Source organism: Microtus ochrogaster, chromosome 16, assembly GCF_000317375.1.
Source record: "Microtus ochrogaster isolate Prairie Vole_2 chromosome 16, MicOch1.0, whole genome shotgun sequence".
Taxonomy (NCBI): domain Eukaryota; kingdom Metazoa; phylum Chordata; class Mammalia; order Rodentia; family Cricetidae; genus Microtus; species Microtus ochrogaster.
In genome coordinates this window covers 35,038,781-35,062,249 of record NC_022018.1, presented here as the reverse complement: position 1 = coordinate 35,062,249, position 23,469 = coordinate 35,038,781, and the positions used below count along the sequence as shown (strand labels likewise).

At 42.1% G+C, this 23,469-nt stretch overlaps 1 protein-coding gene across 3 annotated transcripts in view; it reads left to right on the top strand.

The window, feature by feature from the left end:
* Window positions 1–23,469, top strand: part of Cdkal1 (CDK5 regulatory subunit associated protein 1 like 1) — a 549,403-nt gene that overhangs the window by 389,865 nt on the left and 136,069 nt on the right. For all 3 annotated transcript variants that reach the window (XM_013349127.2, XM_026783099.1, XM_013349128.1), the window contains one exon: window positions 17,528–17,590. In XM_013349127.2, the coding sequence (XP_013204581.2) occupies window positions 17,528–17,590 (63 nt within the window). The remainder of the gene's footprint in view (window positions 1–17,527; window positions 17,591–23,469) is intronic.

The window sequence follows — 23,469 nt, the reverse complement described above, 5'->3', positions numbered from 1 at the left end:
AAGGGTTAGGAACAGCCCTTGCTCTCATTCTTAGAAGTCCCGCCAGTAGATCAAGCTACATAACTGTCACATATATGTAGAGGGTCTAGGTCGTTCCCACGCAGGTTTCCTGGTGTTGGTTCAGACTCTGTGAATTCCTATAAACCAGATTAGTTGTTTCTGTGGGTTTTCTTGTGCTGTTTTTGACCCCTCTGGCTCCTACAAGCTTTCCTCCCTCTCTTGAGCATGATTCCCTGAACTCAGCCTAATGTTTGGTTGTGGGTCTCCACATCTGTTTCCATCAATTACTAGATGAAGGCTCTCTGCTGACATTGGTGGTAGTCACTAATCTATGAGTATAGCAGAATATCATTAAGTATCATTACGCTGACATTTTTTTCTCCGTTCATGTTTGGTTCTATCATGGGCCTCTGGTTTTATGCTTTTATAAAAACTTCCAAACTGCAGAGTAAGGTTTATTGCATATATTATTAACCCATAAGGATAATTTAGAATCAACATTACTGTGACAGCTGGAAAGCAGATGAGCACTTGACCAGAGTTGACTGACCCAGAGAAGCTCATACACCGTAGGCCCCTGTCCATGGGTTTCCCATCCACAAATTCAGCCATCCATGGAAAGGCCATTTAGGGAACGAAATACCTCTGTATCAAGCCAGCATTTGTCCTTGTCATCAATCCCAGGCAGCGGTGATGCACACCTTTAATCCCAGCACTCGGGAGGCAAAAGCAGGAGGATCTCTGTGAGTTTGAGGCCAGCCTGGTCTACAGAGTGAGTTCTTGGACAGCTAGGCTGTTTTACAGAGAAACCCTGTCTCAAAAAACTAGAGAGAGAGAGAGAGAGAGAGAGAGAGAGAGAGAGAGAGAGGAGAGAGAGAGGAGAGAGAGGAGAGAGAGAAATGTTAAGCATAATGACAGCTGCTTAACAAGGACTTACACTGCATTAGTGTTGTAAGTAAACTAGAGAAAATTCTTTTAAAAGTATACCAGAGGATATGTGTAGGCTAAATAGGCTCAGTGTGCTTGCTAAAGCATTTTATATGAGGGTCTTGAACATCCACAGTTCTTTGTGTCCTTGGGGCTCTTAGAACCAACTCACCACCAATGCTGAAAAACAGTTCCATGCTGGAGATGATTTAAGTGTCAGGGAGTCAGCTGGTTTTTCTGTAAGAGAAAATGAGGCAGGAAGAGAACATTGCTATCAGAAAAACTGCTTAAACCATGAAGGAGTTAGAGTCTTCTTCTCCTCTTCCTCCTCCCTCCATCTCAGACTTCCAGGTGACACCCCTTCCCTGGTCCCGACTGAAAGCTTGTGGCTTGTACATTGAGGTGACAGTAAAAACTGTATGGAAGGACACTGGTGTGGTTGAAGACAAGCAGGATCCAGTCAGTACCTGGACATGGAATACTGGTTTTGTCCAGCAAGTAGAATACTGGCAGTAGCTATAGAAGAAGGCTTTGCCTTCTTGAGGAGAGATTGAAGGGGTCTCTTTGGGAAAGCTGGCCAGCCCAGCACTAAGAAACCTCACTTACAGAGTTCTAGAGTTAAGCCTCTGGTTTATCACTCCATAGAGAAGTTCATACCAAGCTCGGGCCTGGCTTTGAATTTTCAGTTATGGTACTTTTTTTTTTCTATCCCTTACTTTAAAAGTTACGGTACTTTTTTTCTGTCCCTTACTTTAAAAGACTGTCATTCATGGACTGTGAGATATCTCAGGAAAGTTAAGAAAATGCCCTGTGTCCACAGACCAGAGTCATTGGGATAAAGGAAGAACAAGCAAGATTCTGGGTGAACAACAACAACAAAGTCTAGGATCTACCATCAGTATTTTTTTTTTAAATTTTATTTATTTATTAAGGATTTCTGCCCCCTCCCCGCTACCGCCTCCCACCTCCCTCCCCCTCCCCCATCAAGTCCCTCTCCCTCGTCAGCTTGAAGAGCAATCAGGGTTCCCCGACCTGTGGGAAGTCCAAGGACTGCCCACCTTCATCCAGGTTCAGCAAGTTGAGCATCCCCCAAAGCCAGTATGCGCAGTAGGATCAAAAACCCATTGCCACTGTTCTTGAGTTCTCAGTAGTCCTCATTGTCCGCTATGTAAGTCCGGTTTTATCCCATGCTTTTTCAGACCCAGGCTAGCTGGTCTTGGTGAATTCCCGAAAGATCATCCCCATTGTCTCAGTGTGTGGGTGTACCCCTCGCGGTCCTGAGTTCCTTGCTCATGCTCCCCCTCCTTCTGCTCCTGATTTGGACCTTGAGATTTCTGTTCAGTGCTCCAATGTGGGTCTCTGTCTCCTTTCGTCGCCTGATGAAGGTTAATATTCAGGAGGATGCCTATATGTTTGTCTTTGGATTCACGTTCTCAGGGGGAGCCTAGGCAGTTTGGATACCATCAGTATTGAACGCATGAAGCAAGATCAGGGTGCCATTTAACATAATGCTTTAGACGACAAAGGGAAATTCTTTAGAATTTCTTTTAGAAATTACTAACGTGACAAAAGAGGAAAATATGTATTTGAATAAAGTAGAGCATATACCTAGAAAATAAATGAAATTACATAGAAAATATTTTGAGAACGTGAAGATAGAGAGCAGTCTGTGAGAATTGAACACTAACAACAATTCTAAAAAGACTGCAGAGAAAAATAATGAAATAATTCAAAAATACTTCCAGTGACTGACGAACATGCTTTGCCAGTCAAAAAATGGGCACCAGAGGCCTGAATCATGAATCTGTGGCAGACCTAACTAAACCAAGATAAGGGACAAGCACAGTTCATGCTGCGAGGGTCGGGGAGTCAGAGTGGTTCAGGCTTCTGGACAGCACCCAAAGAACACTCAGATGACCAGCACTAAAGAAAAATGCTTTCCAGTCTAGGATTTTACACAGTTTTCAGAAAGCTTTTAAAGGCAGTCTGGGCATCATCAAATAAGAGACTAAGTGAAGGATGAGGACACAGGATAAAGGAAGCATAAGGCTTAGCACAGATAAGAGGTGAGCAGACCTCCAGGATGCTAAAGGAGACAGCTGTGTGCCAGACCTTAAGAGCAGACAGATCAAATAAGAGCCAGCCAGAGAGCTTTAAAAGAACCTTCTTCCAGAAGATAAAAGGGGAGGGCTGGGGTTTAGCTCACTTGTAGTGTGCTTGCCTAGCATGTCCTGAGTCTTTGATACCATATCCAGCTCCAACTCCATTTTTAAAAATTGGTATTTCACAAGACTAACATTATATTGATATCTAAATCATGAACAGTTACCACAAGAAAACCATGGGCCATTATATTGAATTAGCATTGGCGTGAAAAATCTTCAATTAAATATTGTCAGACCAAATTCAAAGCACTTTAGAACAGTTGAACATCATGATCCAATGGGACTTAACCCTGGTATGCAAAGCTGGATTAATAGTTGTAACTTAATGATTGTGATCTATACAGTAGTGAAAAAAAATAAAAAGAACATGATCATCTCAGATAACAAAGAAAAAGCATTGAACAAATTCTAATTTTTTTCTTGATTAAAAAACACAAAACAACGACTGCAAAACTGCCAACAATTTAGGAGTTCAAAAAAGTAATCAATATAATAAAAGCTACTTATCAAAAATGTATCATAACAAAAAAATGAAAGCCTTTTCCTCAATAGCTGGTTCATGACAAAGATGTTTTCTTCTGTCATTGTCTGTGTTACTGAAAATGATGATGAATGATGAAACAGTAAAAATGAATAAAGGTTTAAAATAAGACAGGCATCAAAAATCTTTGTTAAGGATGATATTACCCTATGTGCTAAAAGCAGAAAACAAATTCACTGAAGTTGCAAAATCAACTTTTAAAAAACCACTTGCAATTCCATATGAAAATACTGACCAAGTTGAAGAATATATCAAAGTAAGTCTCTTTTTGTAGTAGCACCAAAAATAGACAACAATAAACTTAGCCGGAGAAGTGAAAGCTCTTGGTAGGAAAAATCTATTTTAAACATCAATAGAAGAAAATGAAGAAGTGCAAGAATTTAGTGTTCATGAGCCAAAAGAATATTATTAAAATGATCATATTCTCCAAAGATTCAAATCTATCAGACACAGATTCAACAAAACGCTTGTTAAAATCCCAATGATATATTCTTTACAAAAATGGAAAAACTCATTTAACAATTTATGTAGAATCACGAAGACCCTGAATAGCCAAAGCAATTCTCGAAAGATAAAGGCATCATATATTCTGTTTTTAAATTTCACTATAAAGTTTTATTAATAACAACACTACCATGCTGACATAAAAGCAGACTCAGAGATGAATCAGACAGAGTTGAAAAATAATCCCAAGCATATGGCAGACTCTTTCTCGACCTGGCACTGGGAGACAAATGGGAAAGGGGCAATCTGTCTGTTAAGTAGCAGTGAGAGAATTCGATTCCCATATGCAAAAGACTCTAACTGAAACCGTGATCTCACCTAACCCCGAGTACCTGGAAAGACTGAGAGGTAAGGCCACAGCTCCGGGTGAGCCACAGGCAGGAGGCCTCTTCATAATGGCTTGGCAGTTCCGTTTTTAATAGCCCACAGAAACTTGGGCTTCGAAACTAAAAAGGCACAATATTGAACAATATGCTCTACACAGCAAGAGTCAATGAAATGAAAAGATAGGTATACTAGGGAACATGTAAATCTTATGTCTGAGAAGTTGATATCCAAAGTTTGAACAGAATTCATACAACATCTAAGTGGTAATATATAGTGATTTTGAACAACAACCAGAAAAAAATTGAAAATAATAAATGTTTTGGGGGTGTCAGGGAAAATAGTTGCTGAAAGCAAATAATATATACAAAGTAGCCTGTGCTGAGGCAGCCTCCTCGACCTGAGGTCTGGGTTACACACTGCTTGGTTTACTCATAGCTTGAATATGCTCTCTACAGATCCCTGCCCTGGGGGTGGTACTTAATATGGCGGTGCTGATGTGGTAGAGACATTATCAGATGAACCAGACAGACTGTGTTCCACAGCAAAGTGCATGCTTGAGGGCCTTGGCCCAATTTCTGCAATACAGGAAGTGGTTTGACCTGGTGGGAGGTCCCAGCCTGGCCCCTTCCACACCTGTCTTTCTGTCTCTGTGCAAACTCTCCTGCCAGTGTGGTGCAGCCCTCGGTGCCATGCCCTTGACCCCCTGAAGCTATGGTTAAAGCTTGCAGATCGTTTTGTACTTTCCCTGCCCCTATTCCTAACATACACACACACACACACACACACACACACACACACACACACACACACACACACGTCTGAGCCCTTCCCCGTGGCAGCCTGAGAATTTACATCCAGTGGACCTCTGTGGAGGAGTCCTGCTCTACAACACAAAAATCATGGTCTGACTTCTGAATTGACATGAAAACAAGAGAAGGAAAGGGCTGAGCTGTCTATTAAATTGTCCTCTGGTTATCAAATAAAGGCTCCTTTGTCATAAAGGCCAAAGATAAAAGAAAATGTGTATGTTTAAAATAGAGAAAAAAATAACTCTATTTTTTGGCATAGTACTTGAAGAGAAGCTAGGTCAGAAAGCCCAGCCACCCCTGAACTGAATTTAGACTCCGTATTATTGGAGTGATAGGTGTGAGGGAGAGATCAGGGATGGCTGCATTGCTGCTCGAAATGAGTTTTTACAGTAGGTGCTAAATTAGATGTAGAAAGTAGTGGAGTTATCAAGCCTCCGTGGTCATGTCTGACCTTCCAGGTCACAGCCGTGGGATCATAATAAAAATGAGTCTCGGGCTTATCAAGAGAGGCAGCAATAACTGGCACCGAACAGTTTTCAAGCTTTTCCACAAATGGGATGACACCAGGGCTTATTTGGGGTCAGGGAGGAGGCACGCTGCTTTTGATCAGTTTTTAGAACTATACAGCAGCTTACCTGGGGGTCAGAGAAATTTAGTTTTCTCCATTCTTTTTTCACCCCCTCCCCCACTCCTCCTGGGCACTGTGCAGATTGGCCTCTGCACGCTGGTACAAGGCTGTGGGTGTCAACAGGGCTTGGGAAGGTCCAGATTCCATGTCTACATGATGGGCTCCCGGCCTCAGCCTTGCTGAGTGTTGGATTTAGTACAGGGACAGGATCTCAACAATGGGAAAATAAGTAAGATGGCTGATGGCAATTTAAATAAAAAGTTCACAGAACGCCAAGGTGCTGATGAGCAAAACTCACCTGCACTAGTTTTATCCACTTCCAAAACGTTACTCTCACACTTTTGTTCTTCCTTGACTTTTTCTTTTCTTTTTGGCTCAGCTGTAAATTATTTCATGGCCATCAAACACTGTTGTTTAGCAAGTGGGAAACAGGTAAATAAATTCAGTTGTCCCTACCTTCTTTAACCCTAAAAAAAAAAAAAAAAAAACTTAATAGAAGTTTATAGAAACAAAGATAATAGCAGTGTGGTACACAGGCTGCATACACGTTGTCCTATATTACTTGCTGGGTTGTTAAAGTGCTGTAGACATCAGAGCTTTAACGCCATAACTGTGAATCCTTCCAGAGACACATTATCACATACCGTGTACTTAAGGAATGCTTTAAAGCCAAGAAGTAATAGAACCATCTTCCTGCATGGAAGAGGCTTCTGCCCATGGGTCGTTTCCCTTCTCTGAAGTGCTTTTGAACTCCAAAGGGGCTTAGATTGGGGATTACTTCCATAGATTTGACTAGTTAAGCATCTCTAACCCAGATTCTAAAACAAATACTTCCAGGCATGTCAGATGTGTGGGTTAGAATACCTACCCGGTGCTTAGATTGTTGTAAACAGTTTTAATGGGAAGGAAATGAGCCCATTTCCTTTGCTTTGTCTAGCAAATCAGCTTCCAAGTGATGAAGAGGCAGGGAAGCCTTGGTAAGCTTGCTGGCTAGTTTGATATCAACTTGACCCAGGCTAGAATCATTTCGGAAGAAGGAGCCTCACCTGAGAACCCCACTAGCTTGGTAATTGATATGGGAGGGCCCCGTTTACTGTGGGAGGTATAATACCTGGGCCAGTAGTCCTGAGTGCTATAAAAACTCATATATAAGACTATGAAGAGCAAGTCAGAAACCAGTGCTCCTCCATGGCCTCTGCTGCAGTTCCTGCCTCCAGGTTCCTGCTTGAGTTCCTGCCCTGATTTCTCTAGACGATGCACTAGGAACTGTAAGCTAGAATAAACCCGTTCCTCCCCTCTGTTGCTTTTGATCATGGTGTTTATCACAGCCATAGAAACCAAGCTGAGACTTTGGGATGCAGCATTCTTGCATTCTCAGTTACTATATTTGCTGGAAAACTTGGTATCTAGAACACATGGATTGTCTGACCACACCCTGAATGATTATTGGTTGTTTTGCTTATTCTTTATGTAAGGAGAAGCCATGATGTACCTGTGGATTTTGACCATCATGCTATTTTTCTATCCCACAGAAGCTATGTTGGATTTGTTAGAGGAAGGAGCCGCTTGTTGGTTCCCAGCCACCCAGCTAACTTAGACCTGAAAATAATCACACAGAAACTGTATTAATTAAATCACTGCTTGGCCCATTAGCTCTAGCTTCTTATTGGCTAACTCTTATATTAACTTAACCCATTTCTATTAATCTTTATATCACCACATGGCTGTGGCTTACTGGGTAAAGTTTCCAATATCTGTCTCCAGCAGATCCATGGCTTCTCTCTGACTCTGTCCTTCTTTCTCCCAGCATGCAGCCTAGCTTGCCCTGCCTAGTTCTGTTCTTCCCTGTCATAGGTTCAAAGCAGTTCTTTATTCATTTACCAATAAAAGCAACACATAGACAGAAGGACCTCCCATACCAATTTGTTGTTAGAGAACGGAACTTTATGAAAATGCAAACATAATTTAAAATTTTTTTCCTGAAGTATAAATCGAATCAAAGTAAAAATCCCTGGAAGACCAATTTGAAACTGAGTTGTTCACCATGAAAGTCCTGAAGCATCATTTATAGCTATAATGATGATAATAGTGCCATCCAGCCTGGTGATTGGCATCTGATCTAATAATCTGCTTAATCATGAATCAGATATTCATTCTGTGGGAGACACTCTTATTAAGCAGTGCTTATACCAGACATTGCCATCCAGAACATTTGCAATTCTTTTTTGCCAACATGTCAGCACTCACTGTGTGCTTGGCTGCTGCGTAACTAAGTATGCCCAAGGCTTGCCTCTTCCTCCGCATGAGTTCATGAGCTCTGCGAAGTCAGTAGTGTCAGCTGGCTTGCTTTCAGGTGCATTAATATAGTGCCTGCAAAATGGTGGTGACATAGAAAATGGCTTATTATATCAGAGCTCAGAGAATGGATTGTATGTGAAGAAGGTGATCGTGGAAGCAGAAAAATGTGCCAGAAGGCTCATAGGAAAGGAAGATAGAATGTCCACACTTAGAAGAGTAACTGCATGGTCGAAGGCTCCATCAAATAATTGAATGGATATATGGTTGGGGGACTGATCAGACGACTCTGAGAGGGAATTAAGGACAAAAGAATTGGGAAGCTAAGATTGCTGACCAGAAATAGGTTGGAGCGTTATGTCATAAATTGAGGTGTTAGAAGAAAATATGGCGAGGTAGTTAGAGGACCCAGGGGCTCAGGAAAGATAAGCCAGCATTGTATGGGCTGGGGAAGAGAATGGATAAATAAACCTTGAGAACATCTCCCTTATGCAGTTTCTTCAGTAGTCACCAAATCATGGCTTTCTCCTCAAAGAGGCATTGACTCACAGCAACAGTGATTAGAAGCTCTTTACAGAGAGCATTTCTGTTAGAATGGACATTTACCCATGGAAGAGACACATTTTAAACTTAATTTTATTTGCCTGTATATATGTGTATGCACCAGGAACATGCCTGGTACCTACAGTAGCCGTTGGAACTGATACCGAGACTGGAGTAACAGACGGTTGTAAGCCACCATGTGGGTGCTGAATCAAATGGGGGGCTCATAATTACTGAACCATCTCTCCAGCCCCAGAAGAGACTATTGTGACCTGGAGAGGCAGTGGGTCCCTACCAGCTCTTTCCTAATGTGAGTTGGGAGAGACAGGTTCTGTCAAACATGGCAGCCGGTTAGCAGCAAGAGTGGGGTGAGCTTTGACACAGGACTAGGAACTTCCAGTCTGAGCCTTCCAGGTTTTCTGGAGAGTGAAACCAGATGACTGTATTGGAAAACTCAGGCCTCCTAAGTGAGAGGCGGTGGATCCAACTGTAGTTCTAAATTCTGGCTTTATATCTGCTTCGCTTGGGATGCTTGTCTATACCCAACTCTGAGGCTGTATCCCAAAGCCACCAAACTGAAGCTTCTAACTTCTAACTTGAGGAGCCAGATATCAGTATCGTGTAATCCTGGGTGGTTTTGTGTGTAGCCAGAGGGACAAAAGAGGTGATTGAGAGTGGAGGGTGGCAGAGTCTAGCTAGGTGCCAGGTACTGAATATTCTCAGCTTTCCTAATCCACATAGTCTCTACTGCAGCCTTTCAGCAGGGTCTTTGAAGCATAGGTGCTACCTACAGAAGGAATGAACCAAGCTGGAGCCCAATGTCTACAAACACACGCACACACACACACACACACACGTTTCATTTTGTGTCATATCCAAAGCATTTGAAAATATAAAGACAAACCTCAAAGTATGAAAACCAGACACGAATTAGGCCCGCAGATCATGTATTGGGGAACTTTTTACTTACAGAGTGAAGAAAAGAAACAGCGAGATGACAATGTCAATAGGAGAGAACCTTCCCCTGTATTGTAGTCAGTCGGGATGGCAAAGTGCAGGCTGACATTACTGAGTGGCTAGTGAGAGCCACCTGTCTTCTTGCCCATTTTGAGTGTACAGAAGTGACCACACAGAAAATTTTTGAATGAACCATTGTGTAGAATCTGCTACTTTGTCCTCTTGCTGCTAATGGCTACTCATCTGAGCAATAACTGTGACATAAATGAATGTTTTTTTCTTTCCTCTGTGCCCACTATGACTTTGTTGTCAAATAATGACTTTTCCTTGCAAATAAATGTTCTTTGTAGAAAATAGAGAGTGTACGCACTAAGGCCTGGCTGCTCCCTTCCACTTCATGACATATCAGCATCTCCCTGCAGGTTTCCCTGGTTGTTGCCCACTGAGGACCCCATTGAGGACCTAAGAGTCAATGGACTGCTCTGTTGTCACCTTCCCCTATCCATCACAGGAAGTAGATAGATCTACTGTGATGGGGTAAGCAGATCTATCTACTTCCTATGATGGGTAAGCAGATCTATCTATTTTTTATGATGGGTGAGCAGACTCATCTACTTCCAATGATGTGGTAAACAGAGCCATCTACCTCCTAATTTCTGCCCTTAGCATTGGCCATTTTATCCTTCCACTCGGTGGTGTGAAGGATCATCTTAGTTATTTTTCAGCTCTGACTAGAGACTGGGGTGAAATCTACATAGGACATTGTAGCCTTGTTTTATTTTGTCTTCTCTATTGTCACTGAAGAGGCCTCTCTCACAAAATAGCAAGGAACTACTTTTTACACCTAAGAAAACACAGAGGCATGAGAAACGTAGCTCAGTCGTAGAACATTTGTTTGTTAGCTTTTGACTTGTGTGTGGAGTTCTATCCACAGCACTACAGGTAGCAAACACAATAATTACAATGCTAGCAGATAAGATTTGAAGCTCTTTCCTGTTTCAATCATATGTCACGTCAGTTTTCCAACTGGTTTTTAAACTTTGAGGTTTGTGATTTAAATTCCAGGGCCTTTTTTTTTTCTTCTTTTTACTAGTCTTTCATTGAGGATTGCTATCTCTGAACCACCATTGACATATTGACAATAGGAATGTGAGACTGTTCACTCTCAATTGGTATTGTCAATGCTTTTAATAAAGCTTCTGATGTTTTCCACACACAGTACAGTAAAGGACCAGGATTATTGAATTAGTTTTCCTTCCTTTTCAGAAGCACTCACCATCTTAGGCCTGTAGCATCAGCCTGCTCTGCAAGCCCATACTTGGTGTGACCCAGAGGATTCTGTGTCTTAAGTAAAGGAGCAGATTAGGGAGCAAGGCAAAGATGCAGGTACAGTGTAGAACTGAAGAGCTCTTAATGATAGCAAAAGCCAAAGGATGTTAGGGAAATGACTGAGGAGCATAGAAGACACATCCTGGCTACTGGATCTCAACTTTAACCATGCCTTGGAAATATGGCGAGCTTGCTAGAGCCCCAGAAAAACAATTACAGCTGAGACGCTGGGGATGACAGAAGCATCAGTCATCTTCATGTGTACCATGGCATATCCAACTTCTTGCTTGGCCTTAGGAAGCCCCGGGCAAGCTTTGGAGCCAGGGTCCCTAGACACACATCTTCTCTCCTTCCTCATTCCATTAGCTTCAACATGTGATCTCCCTCCAGTCCTGCTTTAGACAGCTCTAATGTGCCTGGAGCTCCCGAGCCTGTGGCCCACATACCCTCTTCCAGGCACCAGCTTCTTCCCATTACTCTCCTCATGTCTCCAAGCCACCTTCAACTTAGGATACTGAACACTGGAATTCTTTTCCCTCCCTCAGCCTGCCTGTTCTTGACAATGCCTCACTCCATGGAAGCTGCATCTGCTCCAGAACTGAAGCTGATCTCTGGAAGTCTCTTCTATTCTTTCTATCCTGCCTCTTAGCTTATGTAATCCAATCCACCCTCTTTCCGCATCCCAGCTTTCCTTGGGGGTTCATCATTTGATTGGGGTGGTTTCAGTAGCCTCTCATACCTCCATGGGAGGGATGGTCTTGGTCTCGTTGATCTTCATCTTCCATCTCTTTGGGGACCTCTTTCTGAGTCACGGTTGGCCATTTGTTGCCACATCATGGAATCACGTGTTCTGCTCATTTACCTTTCCTCTTTCAGGCCAGTTCCTTCCATCCCTTTGTGTTCGTGTGCCTGTACTTAGCCTGCTGCCTTGCTGTCCATAAATGGCACCGTTGCCTGTCAGTTCAGTGCTTCTCTTCTACTTTGTGAAAACCTAAGCTGACAAGCAAGGGGGCTGCTCCATTCCAGATGTTTGTCAACCAAGTGCTATCACATTGCAGAGTAAGCTTAATGGCCCCAGTGTTGCCCCTACCCTAGCAGCAAAGAGTCTAAGAGTGGTGTCTCCTTCTAGAGGTCGTAGACTAAAAGATCAGCAGATATACACGAAACCCACCTTACCATCTGTGTGTCCTTTAGAAGGTGTCCTGGCTGCCTCCAACCTTGCCCCTGATTTGAGTGGCCATTTCTCTTTCTTCTAAGACCTGGTCCTCACTGACTCAGGTCCTAACTAACTTCACCATGGACCACTTTGACCCTCACTTGTTAGTTTATATACCTTTAAGTTATTCTGTCGGTATCTCAGTGTGTGAGGTTAAATGACAGCCTTGCAAAGTTAGTTCTCTCCTTCTGCCTTTACATGGGCTCTTGAGATAGATCTAGGTCACCAGCCTGTGCAGAGAGCACCTTTACCCACTGAGCCATCTTGCTGACCCTTAATTTAGTGTTTTCATCTTAAACTTCTTGGTTGTTATGACCCTGATAACTTTGAATGTGGTTCTGACTTCCCTCCTGAGGGTCAGTCCCAGCCTGTATTATAACCTAGCCCTCATTTTCCTTCATTTTCTTTTGACATTATTTTAGGCATAGCTCTTTTAGTGCCCACCAGGTTCTTTCAATTGCCCCTAGGTGGCCCAGAAGTCGGTCACTCAGAACCTGATAATCTAGTTTATGGTATCTTGGCCCCTTATCTTTCGGCTGTGGCCTTTCAGTTGCCCAGTTAACTACTTCTTAGACTCCCTACCAGTAGTGAAGCCAGAAGAAGGTATGTTGAAACTTAAACTTACCTCTTTCAGCTCATCCCGCACAGCATACTGTGTTATGACATCATACTGTTCAAGCCCTTGTCACTTTTGAGAATCCACGTGAAGAAGTGAAGTCTCATGTTCTTCTTGTAGCAGGTTTATTCAAGAAGTTCCCATCTGGAGACAAGTACTAAGAGAATTTGACTAAACAGCAGAGAAGAGAAGCAAGAGTTTCAGATATTACCTGGCCTCACATGAAACAGATTCTCTGCACACAGGGAACATCACATTGTGTGTTCTGTTGCATACTCCATAGACAGACTGAAATGGTCACAATATTGGCAGCCTGGACTGTTCAAAAGGGAGACTTTCAGTTTTGTTTGGTTTTCTCTAAAAAGGAGTTTAAAGTGAGGTAGAAGGAATGATGGGGATGGACAGCTCCTAAAAAAGAGAGAGAAAGAGAAAGAGAGAGAGACAATTAGTTAAACAGTGGCTAAGAGGTCTCAATGAAAAGAAGTGAAGAGAGAATTCATGTGTTCTGGCAAACTTGCCTACTGCCTTGTTTTGAAACCCAGATACATCCCACTTAGACAGCAGAGCTCCCGCTCTCCATCTCTCCCATCCATGCAAGGGGACTGACGACGAAGGTGACTTGAGGGGCCCTTGTAAGATTCTGGGAGAGACATTTGCCAGGCCATCCTGGTTACAAGTGGGTCATGTGGCATGTTCTACATGTTTACTTTTTAAATGCTTGGAGAATCCGCAGGTGGCCATGTGACTGAGATGTTTGTTTTAACAGGCTGAAAAGCGGGAGGTCACTTAGACATGTGCTCTGATGCAATAGGAAAATACCTAATTACTCCATTTGGGACTCAGCTTTTGGTCTCAGTTAAAACTGCTGAAAGCAAAGCTCAATAATTCCTGATGAGTAGCTCTCCTCATGTAGCCACATCTTCATTGTATGTGCAGCCCATGCTGCACTTAGTAAAAGATTTCTTTGTGAAGCTTCTGTGATATGCAGTTGTAGGATGCATCTAGAAAGGCTCTGAGAACCCCAGATCTATTGCAGCATGCTCCCAAAACTGACTAGCAGTATTCTCTGCCTTCCTATAGAATTCGCTGGGAAGTCAAGCCCTGAAAAGCAGGCAGCTGGTTGTTGCACCACACTGCTTCATTGTCATGCATCAGGACACAGACTAGGGTTGCTGCTCATCTCTCTTCAGTAGCAGGAAGAAGGAACAGGGCATCTTGCTGGAAAGCTTTTTGCTTGATTTTCAGTCAAGGGGACGCTGACCAATGTGTTAGGAACACAGACTCTAAAATAGAGTGACTAGCATTTTTTCTCTGCAAAGGTCCAGGTGGTCAATACGCTGTGGTTTGTGGGATTTGCACTCTCTGTTGTGATGACTCAGCTCTGCTTTTGGAGCATGAATGCTCTCACAAATGAATGGGTGTAACTGTGTTTCAATAAAACTTTATTGACTTGACTGTATGTGTAAGAGAATCTGAACCTATGTATGGGGTTATGTGTGTGTAGGCCGTAGGCAGACCTCAGAAGTCATTCCTCATGAATCATTTATTTTTTTGAGACCCTTCTCTTTCATTAGCTTGGAGACTGAGGGTCAGGCTAGCCTATCTGGCCAGAAAGCCTCAGGAATCCACTTATTTCCACCTCTCCAGAGCCAGGATTATGAGCAGATACCATCATGTTTGGTCTCTTACAAGGGTTTTGGGGAATTGAACTTAGGTCCTCACGGCAGTCACTTTGCCAACTGAACAATTTCCCCAGCCCTCAACAAAACCTGTTTATAAGGATAGGAGATAGCCTGGATAGGCCCATGAACCATAACTTATCACCCTTTGTTCCACATTCCAGAGAATATGCCATTGGCTGTATAACTGACTTCAGAGGAAGAATATTGAGGACATTCAGATAACTCTGTTGAAGTGTTTATTATTTTTTTCATAGCCAGAATTCTACTGTATGTGTGTATAGTTTGTTGTCATAAATAAAGAGTGCTGTTTCCTTTCGGGGGGCGGGGAGGCTCAATCCACATAGCATTATTTAATTACCTTTACCTCCTTCTTTCCCAAATCATTTGGAGTAGCTTATGACAAAGGTATATGTAGGACTGGGTATAACTTGGCGGTAGAACGTACGTTTGACTTGCATGAAGCTCTAATGCTCCCCAAAATAAAAGAAGAGGAAAATTCTTTTTATTTTTTAAATGTGCGATTTTGGGCTATCCAAGCTTGCCATTTCTTCCCCACCTGCTAGCTCAAGCTGGTAACAGGCCATTTCTGAGACTGTTCAGCCTTGGGGCACTTCCTAGGTTGATTTTTGGCATCTTATCTTGACAAGCATAATTTCCTTTTGGGAAAAAAAAATGCCCTAGTGTGTTACATCAAGTCTCCCACTGAAGGAAGTGTTAGTATTCGTCATTTTTCTTTTGACTGAAGTAGAGCCAAGAACTATTCCACCAGCTAAGTGGGTGTAAAGGAAGGAAAGGGAAAATCATAAGCTAATGAAAAGTCTGGTGGACAAGTGTTCAGATATACTCTGAGGCTCATAGGACTAGTATTTCATTAGCCAAGGGAACTGTTTCCTGTTTCCTCAAAGACACACTTCTGCTCTGCTGGCAAAGAGAAAAGGGGATCATATCACGTCAGGAGGTAGTTGCAAGCGCTGCTTGTGAGGACGGAAGAGGCGGACTTTTGCAGGAAAAGATGGCCATCAGTGGGCATCAGAATGTGATCCAACAAAGCCAATTGATCGGAAACACTTCCCCATGGAATTGTTCCTCTCAAGATATTTTCCTACAGACCTGTTCCCTACTTCACAACTATGACTGTGTATAAGTGGCTTTCATATGCTACCTTAATTATGATCAGCTCGAAGTCAGATCCCTGGCAATCAGGAGGTATATGGTAGACATACTCAAGAAGACTTGAGTAGGTAGCAAATTCTTCCCTAGGTCTCATGGATACTTGCCAAGGATTCATTCCAACAGAAGCAGCCTAGTTACATGTTAGTTGGATATCACAGGCATTATGAGCCACTTGCATGACAGAAGTGTAAGATGTAATAGAGGTTGATTCCATGCTGAACAAGAGATAAATAAAATGAATTCTACAATAAGAAGAGAAAGTATTCTGTGTCTAGTCTGAAAATACTTAATCAGTTCTGTACATTTAGAATACGACTCACCTAAATGGAGGAGAAAACATCTCCAGAGTGCCCTTCTCAAGCTGGGATCCTCACTCACTCCTGGTGCAGTGGAAAACTGGAAGGAACAGTATTGTGACAGGGTACAGGCTGACCATAACAAGGCCCTAAGTATGTATATAATTTGATCCTGAAACTAGACATTCATATTTATTTCTTAAAATAATACAAACTTTCAGGCTTATAGAAATGTTTGTGCAGAGATTGCCATTGAATCAAAACTTGGTGTGTAGTCTGTATACATATTCAGTCCCAGCACTCAGGGGGCTAGAGCAGTGGGAGAGCAAGTTCTAGGCTAGCCTTGGTATGTAGTGATGCCCTGTCTCAAAATAAATAAACAGAAAGAAATGATTTGTAGAAACATTTGAATTCCTAAAGCTTTGGAGTTGCAGAGCTCCTCACAAGTGAATGAGAGTCTTTATACACAAGCACGGAAGTTTGACAAGGATGAAATATGAATTGAAAAGCAAATGTCACAACAATCAAGGACAGCCTCCTACCTTCGGTAGTAATAACTCCATATGTGTATTGTGTTGTATGTACACATGTGTGCACAAAACTGACATGGAACCATATAGGCATGCAGTGACTAACAAAGAAGCTTCTTTACACGAGGAGTGTAATAGGAGAAACCCTTGTCACAGAGCCTGGGGGCAGGCTCGAGGTCTTGAGTAAAGTCTGGGTTTAGCTTGAGAATAGCCCCTCGTTCTAAGTAGAGGGCCTGTCTTTTCCTAGCTGCCTGTGAGGCCTGTGACCGTTCATGCTTCTCTGCCTTCAGTACATCACTGATTCATTGTGTCATTGTTGTTGTGTATGTACTGTGTACAGAATACACCATGCTGGTCCCTGGGACTGTAGGACAGTTTCATAATGAAGGTCCGCCAACAACTGCAGGCTCAAGCAGGCAGACTCCAGATGTGCCAGGCAGCCTGGTGCAGCAGCAGTGCCACTCAGTAGATTCTAGTGCTTGAGGGTCAGTTGGGAACTTAAAAACAGAGCTGAAAAGACCCCAAATGGGTGCTGAGGTTTCTTTCTCCTCACTCTGGTTTCTAGGTGTGTACTTGGAAATAGTTTGTGATGATAATTAGCTTCACTTACAAAACCTTCTAGGACAGTGAGTCTCGACCTATGCGTTGTGACCCCTTTGGCAAAACTCTTCTACCTCCAAAATTATTTACATTACTATTCATAGCAGCAGCAAAATTATAGTTATGAAGTAGCAACAAAAATATCTTTATGGTTGGGGGTCACCACAGTGTGAGAAACTTTATTAAAGGTCACAACATTAGGAAGGTTGAGACCACTGTTCTAGGAAGAGGCAGCCTGCCTGCTACATTACAGTTGACAGATATAAGTGTCAGTTGACTGGTATCCATTTGCCCAGAGTAATTGTCTATTTATAGATAAAAATGCACACACACATACATGTATTTTTTGCTACCTGTCAACTCAAGTATTTGTGGTTTTTCTTCCACAGAAAAAGCAAAGGACAAAAGATCTGTCTCGGGTGTTTCACTCCTACAATCCATACGATCACAAGGTAAGAGAAGCGTGTGATTAGTGTGTTTATGATTAGAGCGTCTGCTGACAATCCCTCTTCCAGGAAATGGAGGGAAGGGCATGGCTGTGATGCCTCCCAGACCTGGATCTTTCTAAATGGATAGCACAGTTTTCACTGGTTTGTGACGATTTTGAAATGCATGACCAGGTATATTTATATTCCTATTTTAAAGTGCCTTCTAAATTAAACAAAATTTCTATTTCTGAACTGAATTGCTTACATTTTTTTTTTCAAATTAGATCTTAGTTACAGGGTTCTAGAGCTGTTGCTCTGTGGAAGAGCCCTTTCCCAGCATGCAAGAAGCCCTGGGCTCACTTCCCAGCACTACCCCAAAGCAAGTCCAGCCATCACTCTTGGTGAAGTGTCAGATCCTGCAGAGACAGTTCAAGTGTTCTCTTGAGATGGAAGTAGTGGTTACTGTTTTAGTTTATTGATGTTCTCTTTTGAAATACTATGGAGAGTGAGGCAGGTTTTGGAATGGCTAGTGACAGTTGAAACATTTGCTTTCAAGTCTTGATTCTTCATTGTTCTAATATGTACCATGTATCAAATAATGTGTACAAGCAGCAGCACAGGGCCTGATATCTGGAATGCCCTTTTCAAGACTAGCAAGGCAGAAGCCCAAGATGCAAGGGCTCCTGTGCTCCCTTCTGCTGCTGGGGAAAGACCCAGAGCCATTCCTGTTGAGTTTGTGCCCAAACTTTTCACCCCTGCATTTTAAGAACTTCAGTTGCATTTTCACCTTGAAACATTTCAACCCCATCTTTGTTAAAGGTAAGGTCTCCTGGGAAAAGTGCAAACATCAAGGGTTAGGGAGATGCCTTGGTGGTTAAGAGCATTGATCGCTCTGGTTCAATTCCCAGTGCCTACACAGTGGCTCACAACTATCTGTATCTCCTACCCCAAGTCATTCAGAGCCCGCATCTGGCCTCCGCAGGCACTGCACACAAGTGGTGCATAAACATACATGCAGTCAGAATACTCATACACATAAAATAAAAAATATATTTTTAAGTTAAAAAATCATGTGTTTGGGGCCAATATTAGAACTCCTAGTGTTCTATATCTTCATAGAGCAACACATCACAGGTTTTCTGAGGCTTGTATGAAAAATCTGTAGATGAAATGTTTCAATAAATCTGTTAATTTGAGGTGATTTCAAAAGGAAACAAACAAGTCACGCAATTAAAATGCTACTATAAATCTGAGTTTTTATCTATATGAACTTGTAGGCAGACGCGGTGTGAAGTTATTCATCCTGCCAAAATAACTAATGTAAAAACCTCATTGCTCGGTTGAGAATAGAGAGATGTCTAGACTCAAGAGACAAAATGAGTGCGCCAGCAGTTGATGGAACCTCAAAGAACTTAGAATTTCTAGTGTAACAAGGGGCTAATTGACTTTAGCACCAGTAGATTCTAAGGGAAGTGTTTATGCTTTGTGGAGATATGTGACCCCCAAAACTATTATTTCAGAGGAATGTTTTCCGGCTTCAGTCAGTTACTTTGCAGAAAGGAGGGGTTGGTTTAAAAGAGCCTGGGAGCCAATAACATCTGGAAGTGCGGTGGGAAGGTGATATAATAGTTGTGTGACAGCGGTGGCCCAAGACCCCCAGACTGCTGTGGGGAGTGTTGCCCCCTCCACGATGCTGTTTAATTGGCATAAGTGCACTAATGACTGTTGTTAGCATTTAAGAACAACAAATTTCCAAAAGCCTTGCAAATCAAAGGTTTCCCGTGAGTTTCTGAATATTTGCATCTTCTATCATTTTTAAAATTCACAGATGAGGGAAATTCCTTTATTCTTTTATTAAAACTCTTAATGGAGCCTAGCCATCTGTAGCCCCTACTGACTTCCTCTTCATATCCTTTGTGACGTTGTATCAAAGTCACCTCAGATGAATTTGGCTTCATCTTGTGAGGACTTCATTCCCCTACAAATTAGTCATTGGCGATGAAGAATCAACTAGAAATGCTAGAAGGAATTCCTTTTGATCTCTGTTCTCGGATTAGCAATAAATTATTATAAGGAGCTAGCCTGCTAGAGAAATGATTTTAAGCCCATAAAAGTTGGTCTGTTGGCATTCTCTTTTATTGCATATGTTTGTAGAGAAGGGCAGGGGTGTTGGAGGCAGCTCCAGCCCTTTAGTAACCTCCTCTAAGACTCTAAGGTCTATGCTGACAAATTTTAATGACACTATTTTTCCTTCATCATTTATTGTAATGTACACAAAGACTAAAAACATAGGAAGACATGATCATGTACTGTCTTCTCAATCTGAGAGTGTGTTTCTCCCCCTACCATAAATAGATAATAGGGACTTGTGTTTCACACTACTTTGTCATTTTAATTATCCAATTACAGCCAGACAAATCAGTTTTCTAGGTAGATAGCTTTGAGTGTAAAATGTTTTACAAGATATGATTAAAGTTGATTCAAATATCTCATGCTCAATGAGATTTCTGGAGTGATCTTTAGAAAAATATACATGTGTATTGTAAATGAAACCTTACACAGAATAAAACATAGCTTGTCTAGAAACTGCTTTTAAAAACTTCCAAGGAGAGGATACGGTGCATGAAGTCAGCTGGACCATGTGTTGACAATTATGGAACCTGAGTGACGGCTTTGTGGGGGTTTGTTCTTCTGTGTATTTTTCTATATGATTGAAACTTTCCAGAATCCTTGAGATGGGAGACTAAAATAAACGTCGGCCAGGTCATGAGAGTGAATGTGCTCATATTCTTCTCTCTGGCCAGGCTTTCACTGTTCATTTTTCCCTTGATGTCCTTGTGTGCCGAAGAAGAAAAACTCAGCGTTTCAGTGGGTCCATTATGCTGAGTGAGCTCAGAAGTGAAGCTGCCGGGCCTCAGCTGACGTCATTTCCTGGGATTTCATCCCAAATTACAGAGGGTCAGGGAAATGATAGCCTTGCCTACTGGTAAGTGCTAAAAGAGTTGTCATTACAAAGAGTAGTTAGTGTTCCAGCCTCGTCTCTGTGAGTCAGGTGTGTTTGCTCTTCTGTCACTCTCCCCCCTTCCCCACAGCCAGGCTGCTCCTGCCTCAGCCCAGACGTAGGAAAGTCACCAGGTTAAACAAACTTGCTGTTTCAGTGAGGCCAAGCTCGTTTCTTAATCACACCCTAAAGCTTTTGTGTAGGTGGTAAATGGTCTCTCAGTTTTCTCTTAAATGCTATTGCAAAAGCAAACAAAGCTGAACAGCAATGTGTGCACCTAAATAGATGTTGGGAAACATTTCTCAACCTGAAATTGTGACTGGGGACCTGGAGCGCTTTCATTTTGGACCATTGTTTCTCCCTCTTAAAGAGGTCGTTGTCAAGGATTTTACAGTAATAACTTTCTAAAAGACCACTTAAACAGTTTTGACCAATACATACTCTCTTTATCTGTTCTAAGTGAAGGAATATCAGGAAAGTCAGCCCCCAAAATAGCAAAGAATCTGTTTATATTTTATCCATTTTTGCCCTCTGCTATTTTGATAACTGAAGCTTCTGGTTTCTGAAAACAGCATACTAACTGCCAGGAGAGATTTCCCACCTGCGGGCCTTCCAGGGCATGTAGTGTCAATCCAGAATTGAGTTTTTCCTTTCTGTAAGCCACAGGTAAGTTAGGCAGGCTATAATTAGAATATTCCTACTAAATGCATGTCAGTTAACATGTGCAGTATATCTTTATCCTGAAGAAAATATTATGCACATAAAAGATGCATTTCTCTTTTTCTTTCTCTTTGCCTTTCTTTTTCTTTTTAGATTTTATCGGAATTTATGTGTTCAAGGGAAATCTAGGTTTATTAGTTAAACACAGATGTTTATAATCTGCTAATGTAAAAAAGTCATGATAAAATATGAAACCACTTTGAAGGAAAAAGTTAGAAAACTCGGTGCAGATCTGTAGCAGCTTTGAACAGCTACAGAGCTGAGTAAATTCTAAAGCAGTTAATCTGAGTGGATTAATCTGTCCCCACTAAGGCGTCTGCAATGTGTTGTTGCTGTAGCACTCTCTAGGTTTTGTGAGGCACATCTTATCTATTCTTTAGCAGATAGCTGTGTTAAGAGTTTTTTTTATAGACATAGACATAAGCTAATGGGAATGCTTCAGGAAAAAAATCACTGTACATCATCTGCATTTGTTGGAGTGAGCCTTTTCTTTGTCTTTTGGTGATGGCTATTATTTTTATATTTATTTCGTAAAATTGCAAACAAATTTGTGTATCTCAGAAAATAGCTGCGTGTGAGTGCACTTGACAACTTCAGTTCCAAACAGAAGGAAGATGAGCACGAATGTTTGTTTATAAATCAGGATCTTGCTTATGCAGTGATCTTGGCTGAAGATCCAATGTGGCCAAGACTGCTCAGAGGACAGTTTAAATCCACCCCCTCTCCCCCACCCCCACCCCCACCCCCACACACCACGACCCTCTCATTTTACCTTTGGTCCCTCATCCACTAACAGTCCATTCTTTTGTTTAAATCCACCCTAACCAGTATACATGCCTGCTTGCCCAGTCCACAAAGTCAACTCCAACAGCAAATTAGAAAAGGCTAGTTATTGCTTCAGTAATCCAGAGCTCTAGGAGGAAAAGCAAGAGTGGACATAAAGACTAGCGTCTGTTAATAGGACCTCTGAAGGTACAGCTGTCCAGGACCACTCAATTTAGACCCCAGGACTCAGATACCTAATACATTTTAACAACCCCAGGGTTAATCATTAGGATTCGTTTATATCATGAGATACACACTTTGTTTGAAAACAATGGGGATGCATATATTCTATTTTTGGAAACACTGGTGCTGTGGGGGTGGGGAATGTACTTGTCTCAAGGCCTTTTAGGAGTGGTTTGAGTAGGTGAGATGTTACCATAAGGAATATTGGGATGTGTGTGAGCAGTGAGATGAGGAATGCAGATGTGAGCATAAGAGATGAAGCGTGTTGACCAGTATGGCCCACACCAGTTATTTATAAGTCAGGTACTGTGAAACATATGAACATTTTCTTTTTAAATTATTGTGTTTTCATCATAAAGACTGTTTGAGGGCTGGTAAATACCTCACTCAGTTGATAAAATGGTTACTGTCTAAGTGTAAGGACCTGAGTTCAATTCCCAAAACCCAAGTCAAAGAAAAATGGGTATGGTAGCATTCACTTTTAATACCCATGCTGGGGCTCACTGTTGAGGGAGCTGCGGGTTGTATTCCTGCCGCCCTGCTCCCGGCCACCTGGCTGGCTTATGCCCCGAAATAATTACACGGAAACTGTATTCTTTTAAACACTGCTTGGCCCATTAGTTCTAGGCTCTTATTGGCTAGGCTAGCTCTTACATATTGATCTAACCCATTTCTAATATCTGTGTAGCACCACGAGATGGTGTCTTACCGGGAAGGATTCTAGCCTACATCCGTCTGGGGTTGGAGAAGCATGGCGACTGCCTTACTTGGCTTCTTTCTCCCAGCATTCTGTTCTGTCTACTCCGCCTACCTAATTTTCTGTCCTATCAAAGGGCCAAGGCAGTTTCTTTATTTAACCAATGAAATCAAAATAAAACAGAAGACTCCCACATCAGCTCACTACCAACTAGCCTATTTGGTGACCTCTAGACCAGTGGGAGACTAATTCTCAAAAGTCAATAAAGGTAGACAGCCCTTGTTGAGCTTTAGTTGACCCATGTGCACATGTACCTCACCTAGGCATACCCACATTTATGTGTGTATGTGCACACATATACACATATGGGAAGATTACTTCAGGAGCTCATTAGCTAGCTCACTGGTACAGTTGTCTCCAAGTATGCACAAGGTCCTTAGCTCGCTCCTGGTACACTGCCCGCCTGCCTACTTCCAA